At 41.8% G+C, this 16,771-nt stretch overlaps 2 protein-coding genes across 11 annotated transcripts in view; one reads left to right on the forward strand and one right to left on the reverse strand.

Moving 5' to 3' along the window:
• The window catches only part of LOC103390080 (carboxyl-terminal PDZ ligand of neuronal nitric oxide synthase protein), a 29,958-nt gene extending 21,840 nt beyond the window's left edge, over positions 1 to 8,118 (forward strand). For all 3 annotated transcript variants that reach the window (XM_025062576.1, XM_025062577.1, XM_025062575.1), the window contains 2 exons: positions 104 to 425; positions 7,163 to 8,118. In XM_025062576.1, the coding sequence (XP_024918344.1) occupies positions 104 to 425; positions 7,163 to 7,676 (836 nt within the window). In that variant the 3' untranslated portion in view covers positions 7,677 to 8,118. The remainder of the gene's footprint in view (positions 1 to 103; positions 426 to 7,162) is intronic.
• Positions 1 to 16,771, reverse strand: part of dab2ipb (DAB2 interacting protein b) — a 791,247-nt gene that overhangs the window by 281,566 nt on the left and 492,910 nt on the right. The gene's annotated exons all lie outside the window — the stretch shown is intronic.

The following is a 16,771-nucleotide window of genomic DNA, read 5'->3' on the forward strand; positions in this document are numbered from 1 at the left end:
GGGTTGATGTAAGACTGTAGTCATCTTTCTGCAGTCCCTGTTTGAGACACTGTGGGAGAAAACAGTTTGGTTAAAGGTCTTTTTGACTTGATTTTTTCTGCAGATTGCCCTCCTTCTTCTAACTCAACACTGGCGAAGTCTTTGTCTCTGAATTTGAAGAACCACTACAGACAGACACTGGACCAGCTCATCATCTCAACACCCTCGTGGCCACGCCCAGCTGCCCCGCTCTCCTCCAATCAGGTGGACTGTGCTGAGTCCTACCTGAACCTCCTCAACCTGGAGAACAGCAACAACGCAGCGTCGACACTGAATGGAGATCCGTTCATCCGAGCGAATGGGATGGCGGACGGAGGAGGAAAGAGGAACTCCAGCGATGAGAGCGTCTCCTTCAGATCGAGGAGCTCCGTCAACATGGACGACAGGTAAGACTGTGGTTGTCAGCAACACTATTATTAACAACAAACAATACACACCTAAATAATAATATGAATTACTATTATATGATTTGAATATGATGGTAATAATAACACAGATCTATTCATATTATCACCATCTGTAACAGCAATAATAACAACAATTATTAACAATTGTTTTTAGTGTTTTATGAGTGATGTTGCACGTTAAAGGAGTAGTCCAACATTTTCACTTACTTCATGATACTTACTTCATTTGAACAAGGTCCAGCAAGTCATGCTTTTTCAGCAGCAATGAAGGGAAAAAAGTGAAATATACTATATATATATATATAGAGAGAGAGAGAGAGAGAGAGCACTTTATTAATTCCTCGGGAGTTCCCTTCGGGAAATTTAGGAAATATATGTATAAAATATATATATATATACATTATGCGTATGTGTATATATATTGAATTGCAGCCTGTGTCAGTGTCTTTGTGTACGTGCAGTAACGTCACCTCACCACACTGACTCAGTCACTCGCTCCAGCCTGTGGCCTTTGGTGCTGTTGGTGGAGAACAGCTGGTCTCAGCAGAAACAGCCTGCAGTTAATGAAAGTGTGACTGTAATCAGGGGATTAGTGAACACAGGGGTCCCACAAACAAAGAGAGGATCACGACTGAACCAAAGAAAGAACGAGATCAGGAAACACAAAAAAGAAAAGCTATTAAAACCTGCGGAAAAGGAAATGTTTATGGAAAAGGTTTTCCACGTATTATAAAATGGTAAACGCTGCCGCCGCTGCTTTTCTTCTGCTGCGAGCTGCCTTCTTTATTTTGTGAACTTAAGAAAATCCTTAATCCAGGTGGGTGGAACTGAAGATCGATGATTCAGCAGCGTCATCCTTCTGGCCCGCCCAGATCTGAATGCTATTTAAAGTTTTAAAAAAAGTTAGTTTGTTTTTTCATGTATGCTTAATTTGATCATCTCTAGTTACATATTCTCACCCATTTACTTCAAGGAGATTATGTTTTCATGGATTTTTGAATTAAGGGACAAGAGTAGTAACTTGTTGGGATTGGTTCAGAAAAGTGTTGTTGGAGTTGTGTTCAGGGACACCCCGGGTTGTTCAGTGTACCTTATAGTTGCCAACTTTTTCCTGGTGATTGACTCACTTCCCTCCATCTTCTTCTTGTCTTCGTCCTTCTCTATTGTGAACCGTTGAACTGGTTTCAATAACAACGTCCAGTTGCGTCAAAAAATCTCTTCTAATAGACAGGGAAGCTAACACAGATAACAGAAAGTCAGTTTTCTGAACATTTACACTACAACTGAGAAGAACCACCACTCAGATATACTCCAGTGATCGTCTTCATCCCTCCAAACCAAAGCGGATAAATGTTTAGCGCCATCTTTTGGTCTCTCAAAGGAAAGGAATAAAAAACACAGTATCTGTGAAAGTGGAAACTCGAGCTCCATCATGTAATTTTGTTTCCCTGCAGCCAAATTCTGCACTACTTTTGGCTCGGTGCTGCTTCACTGCACCTCCTCCTCCTCCTCCTCACTTTATTGCATCTGTTTTCTGGACTTCCCCAGTGGGTCGATAGTCACAGCTTGTGAGTGGTTGAATTTTATGTCCTGGGAACGAGCAGACAGAAACTCCTCTGTCATCCTCTCTCACCTTGTCTGCTCAGTGCTGCCAATGCAGAGCGAAGGAAATCACTTAGTAGTGCAGCCTAGCCTTATATCACACAGGCTTTACAGCATGACCGCAGCTGTGTGTGAGCGTGCCAGCTGGAGCCCAGTATAGGACGAGGTATGATATGTTGGCAGTGAAGGGAGTACTGATTTAAAACCTCAATATTACAAGCAGGAAAAAACAAAGTAGGTTGAGTCGTGTGAAGAACGAGTATTTGCAAACTTTGAGTTAAAAAAAAACAAAAACTTTTTCTTTTTCTTTTTTTTTTCAAAAGACATGAAAATTAAACCAGCTCTGAACTGCAGTAATGAACAGGAACCACTAACTAATCTAAAACTGGTGCCATCCAGTTTACTGTGAATGAACTGATATGCTGATGATGCACTGGTTAATCTAACACGTTGGTGTTCACACACTCAGCCAGATCTGATGAAATTGTCTTTTACTTGATGTCTTGGCTATTATGAAATCATCCGAACCAGTCAGTCAAAGCTCCAGGTCCTTGTATTGATTTTTAAGGACTCGTTGAAAATGACCTGCTCGTTTTTTTTCTTAGGAAAGGTTCAGATGGTTCATGAAAAAAATCAAATTTCTTTTTCCTGCTCATACCTGTACACGAGATCCTCGGTCCACGATGTCGACGATTATGATGTTACCACAGTGTTAGGTGTTGGGTGAGTGACATAGCTATTTACGTACAGTGTGTGAGTTCCGATTTATTTCACCGTAGGATCCGAACTCTGATGTAAGTCAAGGACCCTCTGTATTTCTATGTGCAAAACAAAATGGATGGAGTTGTTAAAATATAATTTCAGTTCAGATGAGCTTGGTCTCTGTGTGAACCCTGAACTCCACATGACCTTTACAGTACGCCCCTGCAGTAAAGTTAAATCATGGAAAAAACATTACTGAATCCAGGACTAGAGGAAATGTTTGAGACTAATGCAAATTAAGTTCAAGTCCAACAATCCATCGTTGTCATGATTTCAGCAGTCAGATACAAATACGACACAATGCCCACACAACAACAGCCTACATACAGTATGGGGGCAAGTCAGTATAAACACCCAGCCATGTATTATTCACTAGTGACTCATGTTTTCCACTGACACAGTGTCGCTTGTATGGAGTCCATTCTCTGCATAATCACATTTCCTGACCTAGCTCCTTATCTCCTCTTCCTCTCCTCAACCTTTTCTGATCATCAGCGACATCATCTGCATGTCTGCCTCATCAGCCACTAATGTCATTGTTATGATGTGATTGCGGGCTAATGGGTCATGTTAGCATTAATGTGTTCCGGTTTCTCTGGGATGTATTTTCACATATTACATGTTCAGAGGAAGACATTTTTTTACGGATGTCCGATATTACCTTTTTGTCAATATCCGAAATGCCGATATTGTCCAAACACTTAATTTCCGATTCCGATGTCAACCGTTACCGATATAGTGGGGCAGTGATGGCCTGGTGATTAAGGAAGTTTAATTGCCACTTACTAAAGTGACGGTTTAAAGCAGTGTTTCCCAATTATTTTTGGCCAACAAATGTCTTCAAAATCACAACTCCATTTTTGTTGCCTCGTATTCGTGTTCCTCTCATCGTTGGCTGCACCAGTCGTGGAAACGTCTCAGCTGCTTCTCAGCCTCATTTCCCACCATCTCTTCTTCTTCTTCTTCTTCTTCTCTGCCCGTTCTTCTCCTTCTGTGTGAGTATCACTCATGACAACCAGCATGTGGAACTATGCACGCGTCTGTGGCACAAACATGCTGCTGGGCATGTGTTGTGTGAACAGCTTGGGTAATGTGTCTCTCTCCTGTAGAAGTGGCCCACCAGTGATTTCTCTGCTAATGAGAAACGATCTGCATTTACACAGGGATATAATGAAATGTGCAAATTAAGCACATCGACGTTAAGGTGATCATGGAGTGATACACTGTCAAGTAATGAAGCCGAATTAATGAATTAATGAAGCCTAATTCATTTATGTTCACATTAGAAAAATCCCATGGTGGAACAATAAACAAAAATGTCACAAAAAGTATATGTAATGAAATAAAATGACCCGATGGTTTCAATATAAAACCAACTGATGTTTAGTTGAACACAACGTTGATATACTCGCAGGAATTGAAGAAAGATCTTTGTGAGTATTCAACAGTCCGATCCAAGTCCTGAGGACTTTTTTTTAGCTGCGTAGACAAATGATTTACATTCAATAATTAATAATTTTCACACCATTTAGGTGTAATTGGAACACAGTGTTCTGATGGACATTAGGAGGACAAAAATAATTTACAAACATATCGATGTAATCTGGCCTGGAAACCTTTAGGGGGCGTAGACTGGAAAAAGACTTGATCTTCACAATAGAAGGTGTGGCTACAACTATTGATTATTGTTAAAATAAATAAAATGGTGTGTAAGAGAATTTCCAAAAAAGGTCAAAGGAAACCTGTGCCAGTAACTGGAGTGCAGGTAGACTGATTGCCTCGTCACTTCAGGGAGAATAGAGCCTAAAGTGCAGCAATAAAAGGAGATGAGGATGTGCAGTGGGGGGACGGAGGGGGGGTCTGTGACAGTAAGGCTGAGTCAAAGTTATGCTAAAGAGTTTGGAAGAGAAGGGGGGGGGAGGGGTAAAAGAAAAACCTGTTCCCCTTGATCCTTATGTAAATTAGTCCCCACATCCTGGAAATTCTGACATGCTAAAAAAATCATCCCAAGCGTCAACAGCAGCATCAGAGCCAAGATGAACTGAAATAAGGTCAGTCTGTGTCCGTCAGCTGTTCTCACATCTGTGGAGGGTCACACAGACTGAGTCAGTCATAGTCATTCTGGTGCCGACCAAATACCATTTGTTGTAATTGTTTTTTTTTTTCTGAGGGCTTGAAGCTTCACCACAGGATATGATGATGCCACAGGTGACCACTAGGTGGCCTATGCCAAGCGCTGGCTCTGGATCAAATGCTAATGTGGTCATATTGGCATTGTTGTAATTACAAACCATGAGTGAGGTCAATTAAATATATATAGCACATGTGTCAAACATAAGGCTCGCGGGCCAAATACGCTCCCGCCAAGTCATTTTGTTTGGCCCACGGGAGCTGAAAAACCTTACAATAAAGTCCATGCTGCTGAGTTTCTGAACATGATTAATTAAGTGCTTTTTATTACACAGAGCAGTTTATACTATTACTGTAACTTGAATAAATAATAACCAGTCACAGAAACATTTAATAACACGTTATGGACTTTATTTACAACCAGTCCTCCAACGGGAACTGTACTGCTGATGTGGCCCCCAGTGAAAATGAGTTTGACACTAATATTTAATGGACCTGGTGCTGCTTTGTACTATAAAAATTGGGCCTCAAGGTCAAAAAGGTTAAGAGGAACCCGTGATCACAGTCCAGTTTCCGTCGTACTTTAATTTTGAATTTTGATTCACTTGTTGCCTCATAAATCCCATCTTTTAAAAAGTGTCTTAATAAAGAGAATAAAAATTCTTATTGACTTCTCAGATCAGTGATCGGTCATGTGTCAAGTGGCCTTCGTTTTCAACGTAGCCTAATTAGAGTCTCATTATCATATAAGAAATAAATTCTCAGCCGTGTGTCTCCGACCTCCCTGCTCTCTGCCACATCTGACAACAACTTTTTTCTAATCCAATCAAAAATGTGAAAGCGTCTATTTCAAGATCAAAGTCAGCGGCTAATCAACAGCAGTCATCGTCGTCCTCCAGGCAGCGTTTGGAAGTCATTCATTAAGTTGATAATAGTGCTGGACAAACTGGCACGGGTAATAAAAACTAATGATGCCGCGTGTTCCAGTAGCGGTAGGTGGAGACTGCGACTTTTGCCCTCCGCGTGTGCCGTTTGTGCCATCTGTTAGCTTAGGAAATGGGAGGTAATTACACCCGGAGATGGCAGCGATGCATCAACAGGTCTCGTCACCGCCGTCCTCACACAGAAGCAGAGAGAACAAACAAATGTATAAGTCAACCGCAGGTCGTGGCTGTTCGGTCAGCAGCCGTGTGTGTGTGTGTGTGTGTCCTCGACGGGAGGTGAGGTTTGTGAGTCACTCTGGTGTCAGGGCGTGTTGGCCACAAGAATGGTTGTGTGGTTGTGTCACTGTTGTTGGCCGTGGCATTAGTGTGCGGCGCTGCCACAGTCTCTGCTCTGTAGCTATTCCTGGTCTTGTCTTTTCTTTGTGCTGCTGTCCCTTCGCTGTTTTCAGCCCAGGAGCTGTGGGACGTAGATAAGTCTCTAGACAAGTGAAACAACAGGGAGCCACAGAGAAAGTGAGTCACTGTGTCGTCTGGGAACAGTTGGCTGATGCGCAGGTTAATGGGGTGTAATGTGGCTGATGCAGAGAAGAGTGGCTGCAGGCTTGGTTTCCTGTTCGTTGATGCAGAGACTGATACAGAGTCTGAAACGTTCATCTGCACATCACAGGAATTTAAAAAGGAGATTTGTGAGAATTCAAAATAAAAGATGACCAAAACAAAACATGTAGCTTTGTTGGTTCATATAAATCTAGTAATAAACATTTACCTTCAATATAAGAGCTTCACAGTGGTGGGAGAAATCATAGTTTTGTCAGTAGTTTGTGATTGTCTCCTGAATGATTATAAAGCAATTTGAAAAAATTAGATATTTTTTCAAAATAAAGGTTTGTAGTCTGTGATGTCAACAAAGGGTTTGGTTTAACCCAATGGACGATACGTATTTTCTTATCCGTACAAAACCACTGTAAGTGTTGCTGCCACCTAGTGACTGGAGGCTTGTTTATCGTCCAAGCACTACAGCAGCAGCACACTTCTGTCCAGCGTGCCATAGATTCCTTCTCTACGTGCGTCACCAGGTCATGTCCTGTAGTTTTCCTCACCCTTGTGAGTCTCAGCAGCGGCTGATGTGTGGGGCCGTACACCTCCATTATGGTTTTAAAAAACATTTTTTATACATGAACCACACATTTGAAAACAGGCTGAATGTTGCAGGATTTATTTTTCACTAAATCACTGCATAATCCACCTCTGTCTGACAACTGTCTTTTTTTTCCACAGGTGTAAAACCACAATCCCAAAAATTGACCCCCCTCCTCCCTCCCTGAACCGTAAGCGTGCCAGCAGGACCCTGTCCCCGGGGTGTGAAGTCACTGCCACTAATGAAGCGGCCCCCAGCCGCAGCAGCAGCCTCTCGTTCCCGGACGTCCCCCCCGGCTCACTGTCATCCACTGATTTCCACTCTCTCAGCAACGGCGAGAGCAGCTCCTGCTCCACAAGTGATGACTCGGGGGTCCGCTCGGACACCAAGTCCCTGATGTCGCCCATGTACGACGATGACGACCTCTTCGGGGACCGTGGGACATTTCCAACCGCCTCCAGCACGTGTGAGAGCCCCCTAGAGGAGGAGAATGAAGCATTTCGTTCTTCGTTGGACTCCTATCCTGCAGAATCCAGCACCGTCGCCCCGCCCTTCTCCTCTGCCGGGAACGACACCTGCCTACACATCAGTTTTTCTGAAGATGAGCTGCTGGAGAGCGCCCAGGACGACCCGCACGTCCCCCAGCGGAGTTAGGACGACAGCCTGACATTTCCCTGAAACGTTTCACTCTGTTCCCTAACCTGAGCTTTTTAATACAGGACGTACTGCCAGTCCCCTGTCCGCTGGGCTCCACTGCAAGACTTCAAGATTCCTCTGTCCACTTGTGACACAGTGCAGACGCAGCATTAATGAATATTAAAATAAATGTATAAATTAATTCAGCCCGTGGGGCAGACGTTGTATTTTTATACTGAACTGATAAAAAAAATTCTAATGTAGTGACTAGAATGTTCAAATGTAGCAATTCTTGCACCGTTAGTCCCACATGTACCATAGAGTAACCCAGGAACGCGTTTTATTTTTGTTAGCAGTCGTCATTTAATCGTTGTTTTTGTAAACAACATTGCTCTGGTAGTGGCGCTTTGGCCCAGAGGCAATGTCTCTGTCTTTGGTGTGGAACCCCAGGGTTCACCTCCTGGGCAAGTTCAAATCCCGGTTAGGGAGGTTGGTACCTTCAGTGGACTCACCACCTGCAGGAAGGTTTGGGGGGTTGGTACGGTGCAATGTGATTTGGGTGGCGACTGCTACGACCGGATAAGCGGATGAAAGTGGATGGATGGATGGATGGATGGTGGCATTGCTCTGGTGCAAAATGCTTCTTTTTTTTTTTTGCAGATGTCACTGTGAAATTTCCAATGACGATTACTGTATGTGAGTAACGGTCATGATGGGAAGAGCCTCGTCCTCTGAGAATCACCTGCAGACGATGTGTGGAAAGAAAAGAAAAAGGAAGTCATTAAAGGGAAAAGGAACTAAACTCATCCACTCTGGCTGTGGTGGAGTTCTGTGTTAGAGTGAGTGGGTTACTGCATGTTTGGAACTACACAACTTCATGTGGTTGAAAAACACAACTGCACTCTGTGTTGTGTTTTGACAATTTAAAAAAAAAACCCAAAAACAATTATTTCTGGGAAATGAAAAAGAGGAAAGCTTAGCTGCGGAAATCACATGGTGTCAAGAGAAACCTCTGTCTGACAGATGGACTTTTCATTATCTGCCTCTTTGGGAACGTTCTCAATGACAGGAAAAATGTGTTTGGTTTAAGGGGTTGTCGTGATGAAAACGATGACATCATTGATGTTCCTTTAAATAAACGTTTTGTGAGTGTGAGCTGTCGGTTCAGTTCTAGAGCGTTAATATGTAATGGGTATTTGAATTAATTTTATGGAGATGTGGAAGAAGCGGAGAGCGCTCTTGATTCTATTGCAAGAAGATCAGCAGTTTGCTGGTTCAATTCCCAGTCTTTGTTTGCTTGTGTTTTCATAGAGTTTTGAAGAATTTAGTTAATTTTTGATCTTCATAAATTATAGTTAATTACTGAGTGTAAATGGTGGCACCGCGAGGGACTTGGAAACTGTCCAGAGTCCAACCATGGAATTTAACATTGGGTTGAATTAATGAATGAATGAATTAATGGATGGATGAGGTCAGTCTGGCAGATATGCTGGTGTTTGTCCTCAGCTTCTACAATGACTGTTTGACCTGTGGCAGTGGGACTGATCACCAGCTGCTGGAGCTGGTGTATGAGGTGAGACGAGTGTGTGACACTGTAAAGGTGCAGATGTGAAAATTGGACAGAAACGAGGCTTTTCCCAACATGGCGAGAACAATAAAGAGAAGAGATTAAAAAAAAGAACTCTGTTTCCTTTTTGTTGCGTCAGATAATCACAGCATCAAAATAATCCGTCGTCGTTTAATCTTGTCTCAATTTTCTCTTCAGAAGTTCACACATAAATGGTCTGAAGCTTCTGTGGGAAGATCAAACTTCCAGACATCGTAGTATTTAAAAGACGTCGGGCAGAGGATGGAAATCAAAGCGGCGCTGGATTCAAAGCCACGGGCTGTTTGAGAAGACGCTGCTCTTTTCATGTGTGTTGGGTTTGAACAGGAGCAGGAACGACCTGTGAGTTCTCCGCCTCCGCGTTGATCATTCCTCCCTACCAGCACGTTTGACATTTACAATTACCGTCAGTCCAACTCTCTCCTGTCAGGCGTGACTCTTTATTTGTCAGTTCTTCTGCTCCCGTCATCTCCTTCCGAGGTGGGCTGTTTCTTCACCTGTCTCCACAGTGTTGACTGTCGCTGTGAGACATTAACAGGTGACTGACGGATTCCATGTGTTTGTGTGTTTATCTTCACTGAAGCAACGATGGTGAAAGGTGGAGATCTGAGGCCTTGGAGATGTTGTTCTATCTGTGCTGCTGTGGAACGATCATCGCAGAAACCAAAGAAAACCAAACAGGATTTGTTCCTGTAACAAGAGTTCCTCCGTCCAGATGGACCATTAGCGAGGGTTCTGTGTGGCTCAGGGCTCGCTGTATGTCTTTGTCTCCGGAGAGTCCGGCTTCTTCTGAGAAAGGTCTCTTGGGAACGGTCTGTGTTCGATACCAGACTGTAGCTGACAAACCTGGAACACGCTTCATTTCAGCTGGATGTACAGTTGACCTCTGGGCTGTACATAGATCCCTGAGTAGATGGACGGCGTTCTTTTAAGTGGCCATTAATGCTGCGGCGAAGTCGTTAGTCTTTGTACGGACATGAGCGAGTCTGGTGATCAGAACCTCGTGGGATTACAAAAACAAACAAGTTTACACCTTTAACAGATCCCAGTGGAGAAGATCAAACACTGTCTTTGACGTTCTCATAAATCTGTAATTCAAATAGACCCGTTAGCTACAGGCTAATTACTGCGACAAACCGCGCGGCTGCATAAATGTATGGTTAAATCACATTTTTACCCCCAGACAGTTACATTAGAAACACAAATAAAATGGTCTTGATAAATAATAAATCCAAATACTGTATTACTCTCTGTAGCCTGTTGGGGTCATATCTAGAATGTGGTCTGAAATTACTTTAGAATTTAATTACTTTTAAAATAAATTTAAAATAAAAATGTGTCTGTTCTTTTTGTCTTTTAAAACTGAAACCTCTTAGAATTTCTCAATATTTCTTAAACCAGAATGAGGTTTAAAATATGATCAGTAGGTGGCGTCAGATGTGTTTGTGTGAACTAATATATACACAATTCAACAAACATTTTATTCAAATTATTCAATTTAGTAAGAAGAACACTAGCATCCTTGTGTCGGAAATTTGGTTTCGCTCCGTATTCAGCCCACGGGCCACAGTTTGCCTGGTTTTTGTCCCAAAGTGAATTCAGCAATATACAGAAATGCTTAATATTTTTATTTCATTTATTTTTTTATTTATTTGTTGCAGTAGTTTAGATGTTACTTTTCCCAGTAGCCAAAATACTTGATCTGTACACGGTAAATTCTGTAAGTGAATATTTTCATCATTAACTGTATCACAGCATCTACACTCAGTCTGCTGGACATCAGAGAGGGCTGGAGCCTTATTTTTATTTTTTACTCCTACATCAACCGACCTGCTTTAGAAAAAATGGTTTATTTTCTTTCAAAGAAAAAATTTAAGTTGAGCGAAAACTAAAGCCACTGTCGGGACAAATGGTCTGTATGTATCAAATAATAAATGTGAGTCCAGAAAATCCCCACATGTAAACAGTGTCTTTGAAAGTGCAGGAATATGAAGAACTGTCACAATATTGGTTTGTTTTTTTTTGTTTTTTTACCTCTGACGACAAACGCCCTCTTACGTCTTCGGTGTGAAAAGTTGTTCTTGGATCGCCGACTTATAAGGAGTAGAATGTTGCGCTGACTTCCTCCTGGATGTAAAGTGAGACAGTAATAAAGTAGAGCAGCTGCATTTCTTACCGTCTGCTCCTCTGAGGGAGGAGCGTCTGGAATGAGGCCCTGGAGGAGGCGCAGTTACCCCCTTAGATCAGACCATTTCCTTTCCACATAACTGTGTTCCTCTGAGGTCGAATGGACGAGACGTAATACTCCGGTTATCCTCCGACTCCTTTATCATCCGCCAAAAAGGTCAGACACAGTCTGAAATCTGAAATCCAAACAGCTCCGGTTGGAACCAGGTTCTAAATATATCACATAGTGAGATCGGAAAGTAAAGTTTAATTTACTTTTTAATAAACCTTCCTTTGAAGTTGGAGGTTGTCTGAGGAAGGAAAGCCTGCTTTAATACGTCGGGCTGGTTGATCTCTGTGGACCACCTCACCACAGAGCTGCCGCTCGCCCACTTAACTGCTTGACTTTGAGTCTAATTGGGCGGGAACACGGGGTGGGCTGAAGCCTGGGACGTGACATACACTGTTGGATCCACGGTAAATTTGATATTGTCTGCAAAACTAATTAGACTTTAAATGGAGGGAAAACATATTGTGGTGGTTAAGGACGTGGACTTGGGTCCGGAAGGTTTCAGGTTCGAGTCCACCAGCTGCCAAGTTACCACCGAGGTGGTAAAAGCAGAGGTCACATTTGGTTGTGTGCAGTGGTGTGCTGTGTCACAATGACAAGGAGTTCACTATTTGTTCAACACTAATGCTAATACCATTAGGAAATTGATACCGGTAACAACTGATTCTTGAGTAGAACACCGTAAAGTCTCAGATGAAAAATATTTTGGTTTGGAGAATTGTGCAAACCTGAAAATGTGTCAATTTCAAAGGTGACACTCACTCACAAGAAAGTGACTGATTTTAGCTTAGCCGTTAGCAGATAACCAATCAGAAGTTTGTGTGTGTGTTGTGTGTTTTATGTGACACATAATGGAATTTCAAGACATTCTGAAAGTCTAGCACATCCTTTTATACCCGCACACATGGATTTTGAAAGACGTGACAGCATTAGCATTAGCATTAGCAGGGACACAAATCTGCTCCGGAAAAAAAGATCAGCCTGAAAACTAAAGTTCTGATAAATCACTGCTGAACATATGAACATTTTTTTATGTATTAAAATATTCAGTGTCCTTGAGTATTTTTCCACAAGTGTGTTTGTGTGTGTGTGTGTGTGTGCGTGCATGTGTGTGTGTTTAAAAGCCTTGAACTGCCTGAGGAGATTTAACGTCTGTGCCATTAGAAGGAGCCTGGACTGTACAGCTCTGTGGTCCAGAGGAGATTGTTTCGACTCTGATTATTTTTCGCCCGTGTTTTCACGCCCTTTTCACCTTCACCAGGACACAGACTGATGATTAGAGATGGAAACTTCAGGACTTAATCAGCTCTCTCTCACTTTAAAGCAGGAGAAAATCACCCGTCTCCAAAAACCCCAGTCAAGACGTTATATAAAAAGCTACAAATGTAACACTTTAAACAGAGGTCTTCAAGGTTTTCCAGAGCAAATGTTTATAAAAGCCTCCAGTACTTTTGGAACACCTTTGGAGTGTATTTGATTTACCTTTGAGCCAAACAATCACTAACAGCAAATCCATAAAAACAATTACAACAGTTCACAATTATTTCACAAATATAGAGAATATATGTCAGATGAAGAAATGTATTATATTTAGAGCCATTCCTTCAAAAAAAAAAAAACTAATCTAAATTCGATGGCATGATATTTCCTTGGAGAATTAAGTTTGTTTTTGAACACGTCTTAAAGTCTGAGCACAAAAGTTTCATATTCATAATTTCTCACCCACGCAGCAAAAAAATGTCCCTCCTAAACCCTAGCCCTTGTTGTCGAGCCAAGTTTGTCGGCAAGTACTCAGCTAATGACGACTACTGCTACCTTTCCAGAAGACTCTGTGTCCAATTAGGAATACAGACACGTTACACGTCAGCATTTATTGCATCGTCTCAGGTCTAATTAGTGGGAACAATATCCCTTCATCTGGTGGTTCATCGTCTGTGGGTCTGTGGGGTTTTTTTTCCATTCTTAGATGACCAGCTACAACATTTTATTGAACAAACAAATAAAACAAATGATTAATATTAAAATGATTATTATCAGTCAGTATTATTATTGTGAAAATGATTAAAAAAAACAACAACTTATCTTTATTTGTCATTGTGACACAGCACAGCTCAGCACACCATGCACAACGAAATTTAACCTCTGCATTTAACCCATCACCAAAGTGAACAGTGGGCAGTTGGTGGATTCGAACCTGGGGCCTTCCGGACCGAAGTCCGCTTCCTTTACCACTAGGCCACCACTGCCAGGATTATTATCAGTCAGTATTATTATTGTTATTCTATTATTTAAAAAAAAGTTTTAATATTGGTTTTATTTTCTTCAAGGATTTTAAGGACTAGGAAGTGCTAGTTGACCAGCTAAAATCACATTAGCGTGTTAGCTTGCTAACACTGAGCTAGCCTGCAGCAGGAACAGTGATGTGTTTTTATAACAGGGCTGTGTAAACGTGTTGACTTTGTATAGTGACTCAGTAATAAATGGTCTCCATCCACTGACCTGAACGAACCCTTGACTCACACTCGGCATTTTCACTTCCTCTTCACACTAACATAACAACGGATTCTCACAGAGCCACTAACTGAACCTGTGAACCTGTGAACCTGTGAACGACACGTGCGTTGACCAGCGTCAGCTGACAACCTGCAGATTTTTATTGTGTTTTCCATCTCCTTCGTCGATCCACTGACCAAACTAAAACTGACCAAACTAAAGATCCACCAGGAGCCGTAACATGTTGCCACACCCATAATGATTTAACATTACATTTGTAAACTGTTCAGGGATAATATACAGTAAAACCATAAAATTAAATAAATTGTAGTGACCATTACCTTCTTTACATCGGGTTGCCCAACTCATTTTGGTTCATAAAACCCTAATTATATGTCACGTGGACCGGACCAGTACAGAAATAATGATTACCTACAAATAACAATCCAAAGTTCACCAACTTCCTGTTTCTTGTGAAGTTCAGTTGGATTTTGACATTTCCTTCGTAGGGTTTTCTCTACATTAATGTCACAGAGACGACCCCACCCTGCCTGTGTGAGTCATCTGATTGGCTCAGATGGTCTTCTCTAAGGATAAACATATTATTCTGATGTGATGAAAAAGAACAGTATTGACTGTAGAAGTCTTGTCATTTCATTTCCGATCCAGGGCTGTTGACAGCAGGAACATGGTTAGCTGGGACACGGGGCTCCTGAACACTTGGCTTCTGTCAGTCAGTATCAGGTTAACCAGGTGCGTCCTCCAGATCGGATCCTTTTCACACTCAGTTGAATTCCTGACGTTCCCCTAAAGAGATTGGCTTTGGCAGCAGCAGGAGAGGCTTCATCCTGGGTGGAGGTTCACGACGAGGAGAGACGCACCTGGTCCTGGATGTCTGGTCGTTCTGTCCACTTCTGGACTTTCTTTTCACTTTTTTTGTTTTAATTTCATTTATTTAAAAAAAAAGACAAATGAAAAGACAAGAGGCTGAACCTCAGTTTATAAACTTTCTGAGATTTTTTTCTTCGGATCAATCGGGGCAGGCAGGATAGAAACAACCAGACCAGAGGAGAGTGGAGGTGGAAAAGATTTGAGCTCTGATGACGGTAGATATTTAGGACAAAGGAAGTCGGAAATGAAGATTCCAGAAGGTTAAGGAACAGGCTGAGGTGAAGACCATGAATACAAATGTCACACCAGGAAAGAGCGATTCGTACGATTGCCTTACCAAAAAAAAGGTCACTCGTTCGATTCCTCATTTTAAATTACTCTAAATGTTGACTGATAATTGACCATAAGTAAAAAAAACAATCATAATAATCTGAACAGATATATGTAATATATATTTTTATTTATATAGTTTTTATATTTTATATTTTTTTATATGGGGACGTGTTTTCCTGTATATATTCAAAATAATAACATTCAAATAACATATGAAATAAAAAAAGTTAAAGTTAGTTTTTTTTTCTTTTCTATCATCACATACATACTTACATTTGTTGCATTTTCACACAAACCTCAATTTCCAAAAAAAAAAAAAAAAAAAAAAGTTAAAGTTAATTTAAAGACAACATCACGACTGTACAAAACCACTGTGTCTCTCCGGTCACAGCGTTTATAAAATGTCTCTCTCTCCACTCACGGAGACCAATCAGATTATCTACACTGTGGTGACAAATTGATTGAAAGGACGCTGGAGGAGCCTGTCCACCGAGGGGACGTGGTGACAAATTGATTGAAAGGATGCTGGAGGAGCCTGTCCACCGAGGGGACGCAGCGGGGAAGCATCCTGTCCCATCTCCAGGACTCTGTCTTATACTCATCTCAAAAGGAAGTGTGTGTGTGTGTATGTACCCTAACACACACACACACGCACAAAAGTCATAAATGCAGACACACACCTGAGCCTGGCAGCTCTGATTTATCCAGCTCATGTTTATTGGATTGATTTATGTCTTTTAATTCTCGCTTGTTCTGCTTTTTATAGACGGCCCGGGCTTTCAGAGCCAAGTGACATTGTCACGTTGCTAGGCACCATCCCCCACAATTCAATTCTTCACTTCACTCTCACCAACAGGCAGCTGATGGTTCTACTGTTGTGGTACACAATGAAAACAGAGCTTCATCCCAGAGCTGTGTATCTCCACCTGATCAGGGATTTACCTCCATGAGTCAAATCCCAGTATCACCTCCATCCTGTTGCCATTTTCCGGACAATTTGTTTTTATGATCATGTCCTCGCTCGGTCTTTGTGATACTTTTTACTTCGCTAAATTCATATTTGTTTTTATTTTTTTTTTCCCGACTTTACCCTGTAGTTTCCCAAACTTCAGTTCTTCTCATTGGCACTGCAGTCTTAGCAGCAGTTTACTGACAGTCTGACTGTGAGCTGTGAAGGTGTTAGACCAGGCGTGGGTAAAAAACTTTTTGACTCGTGGGTCACAATTGTCTTTGAAATTGAACAGGGAGGCCGGTTCAGGAGCAGATAGATGGAGCGTTCGCGTGAACTAACTAATAAATGACACGTAAAAGTCAGGTATAAATGCTAAAATGTTAAAATGCTTTTATCATTTTCTACGCCATCTATTGGGGAAACATTGGGGTATTGCAGGGAAAAGGCAGAAGTATAATCTTCTACCTCAGTCTGTCTTAGTGAACCACTGCACACAAGGAAACCTGTGACCTCTGCTTTTGTTAATATAAATCAACTTTATCATTTGGAAATGTTTGGCGGGCCGGATTACGAAGCTCAAGGGGCCGCATCCGGGCCGCGGG

This window comes from Cynoglossus semilaevis, chromosome 14 (genome assembly GCF_000523025.1).
Source record: "Cynoglossus semilaevis isolate Cse_v1.0 chromosome 14, Cse_v1.0, whole genome shotgun sequence".
Lineage (NCBI taxonomy): Eukaryota > Metazoa > Chordata > Actinopteri > Pleuronectiformes > Cynoglossidae > Cynoglossus > Cynoglossus semilaevis.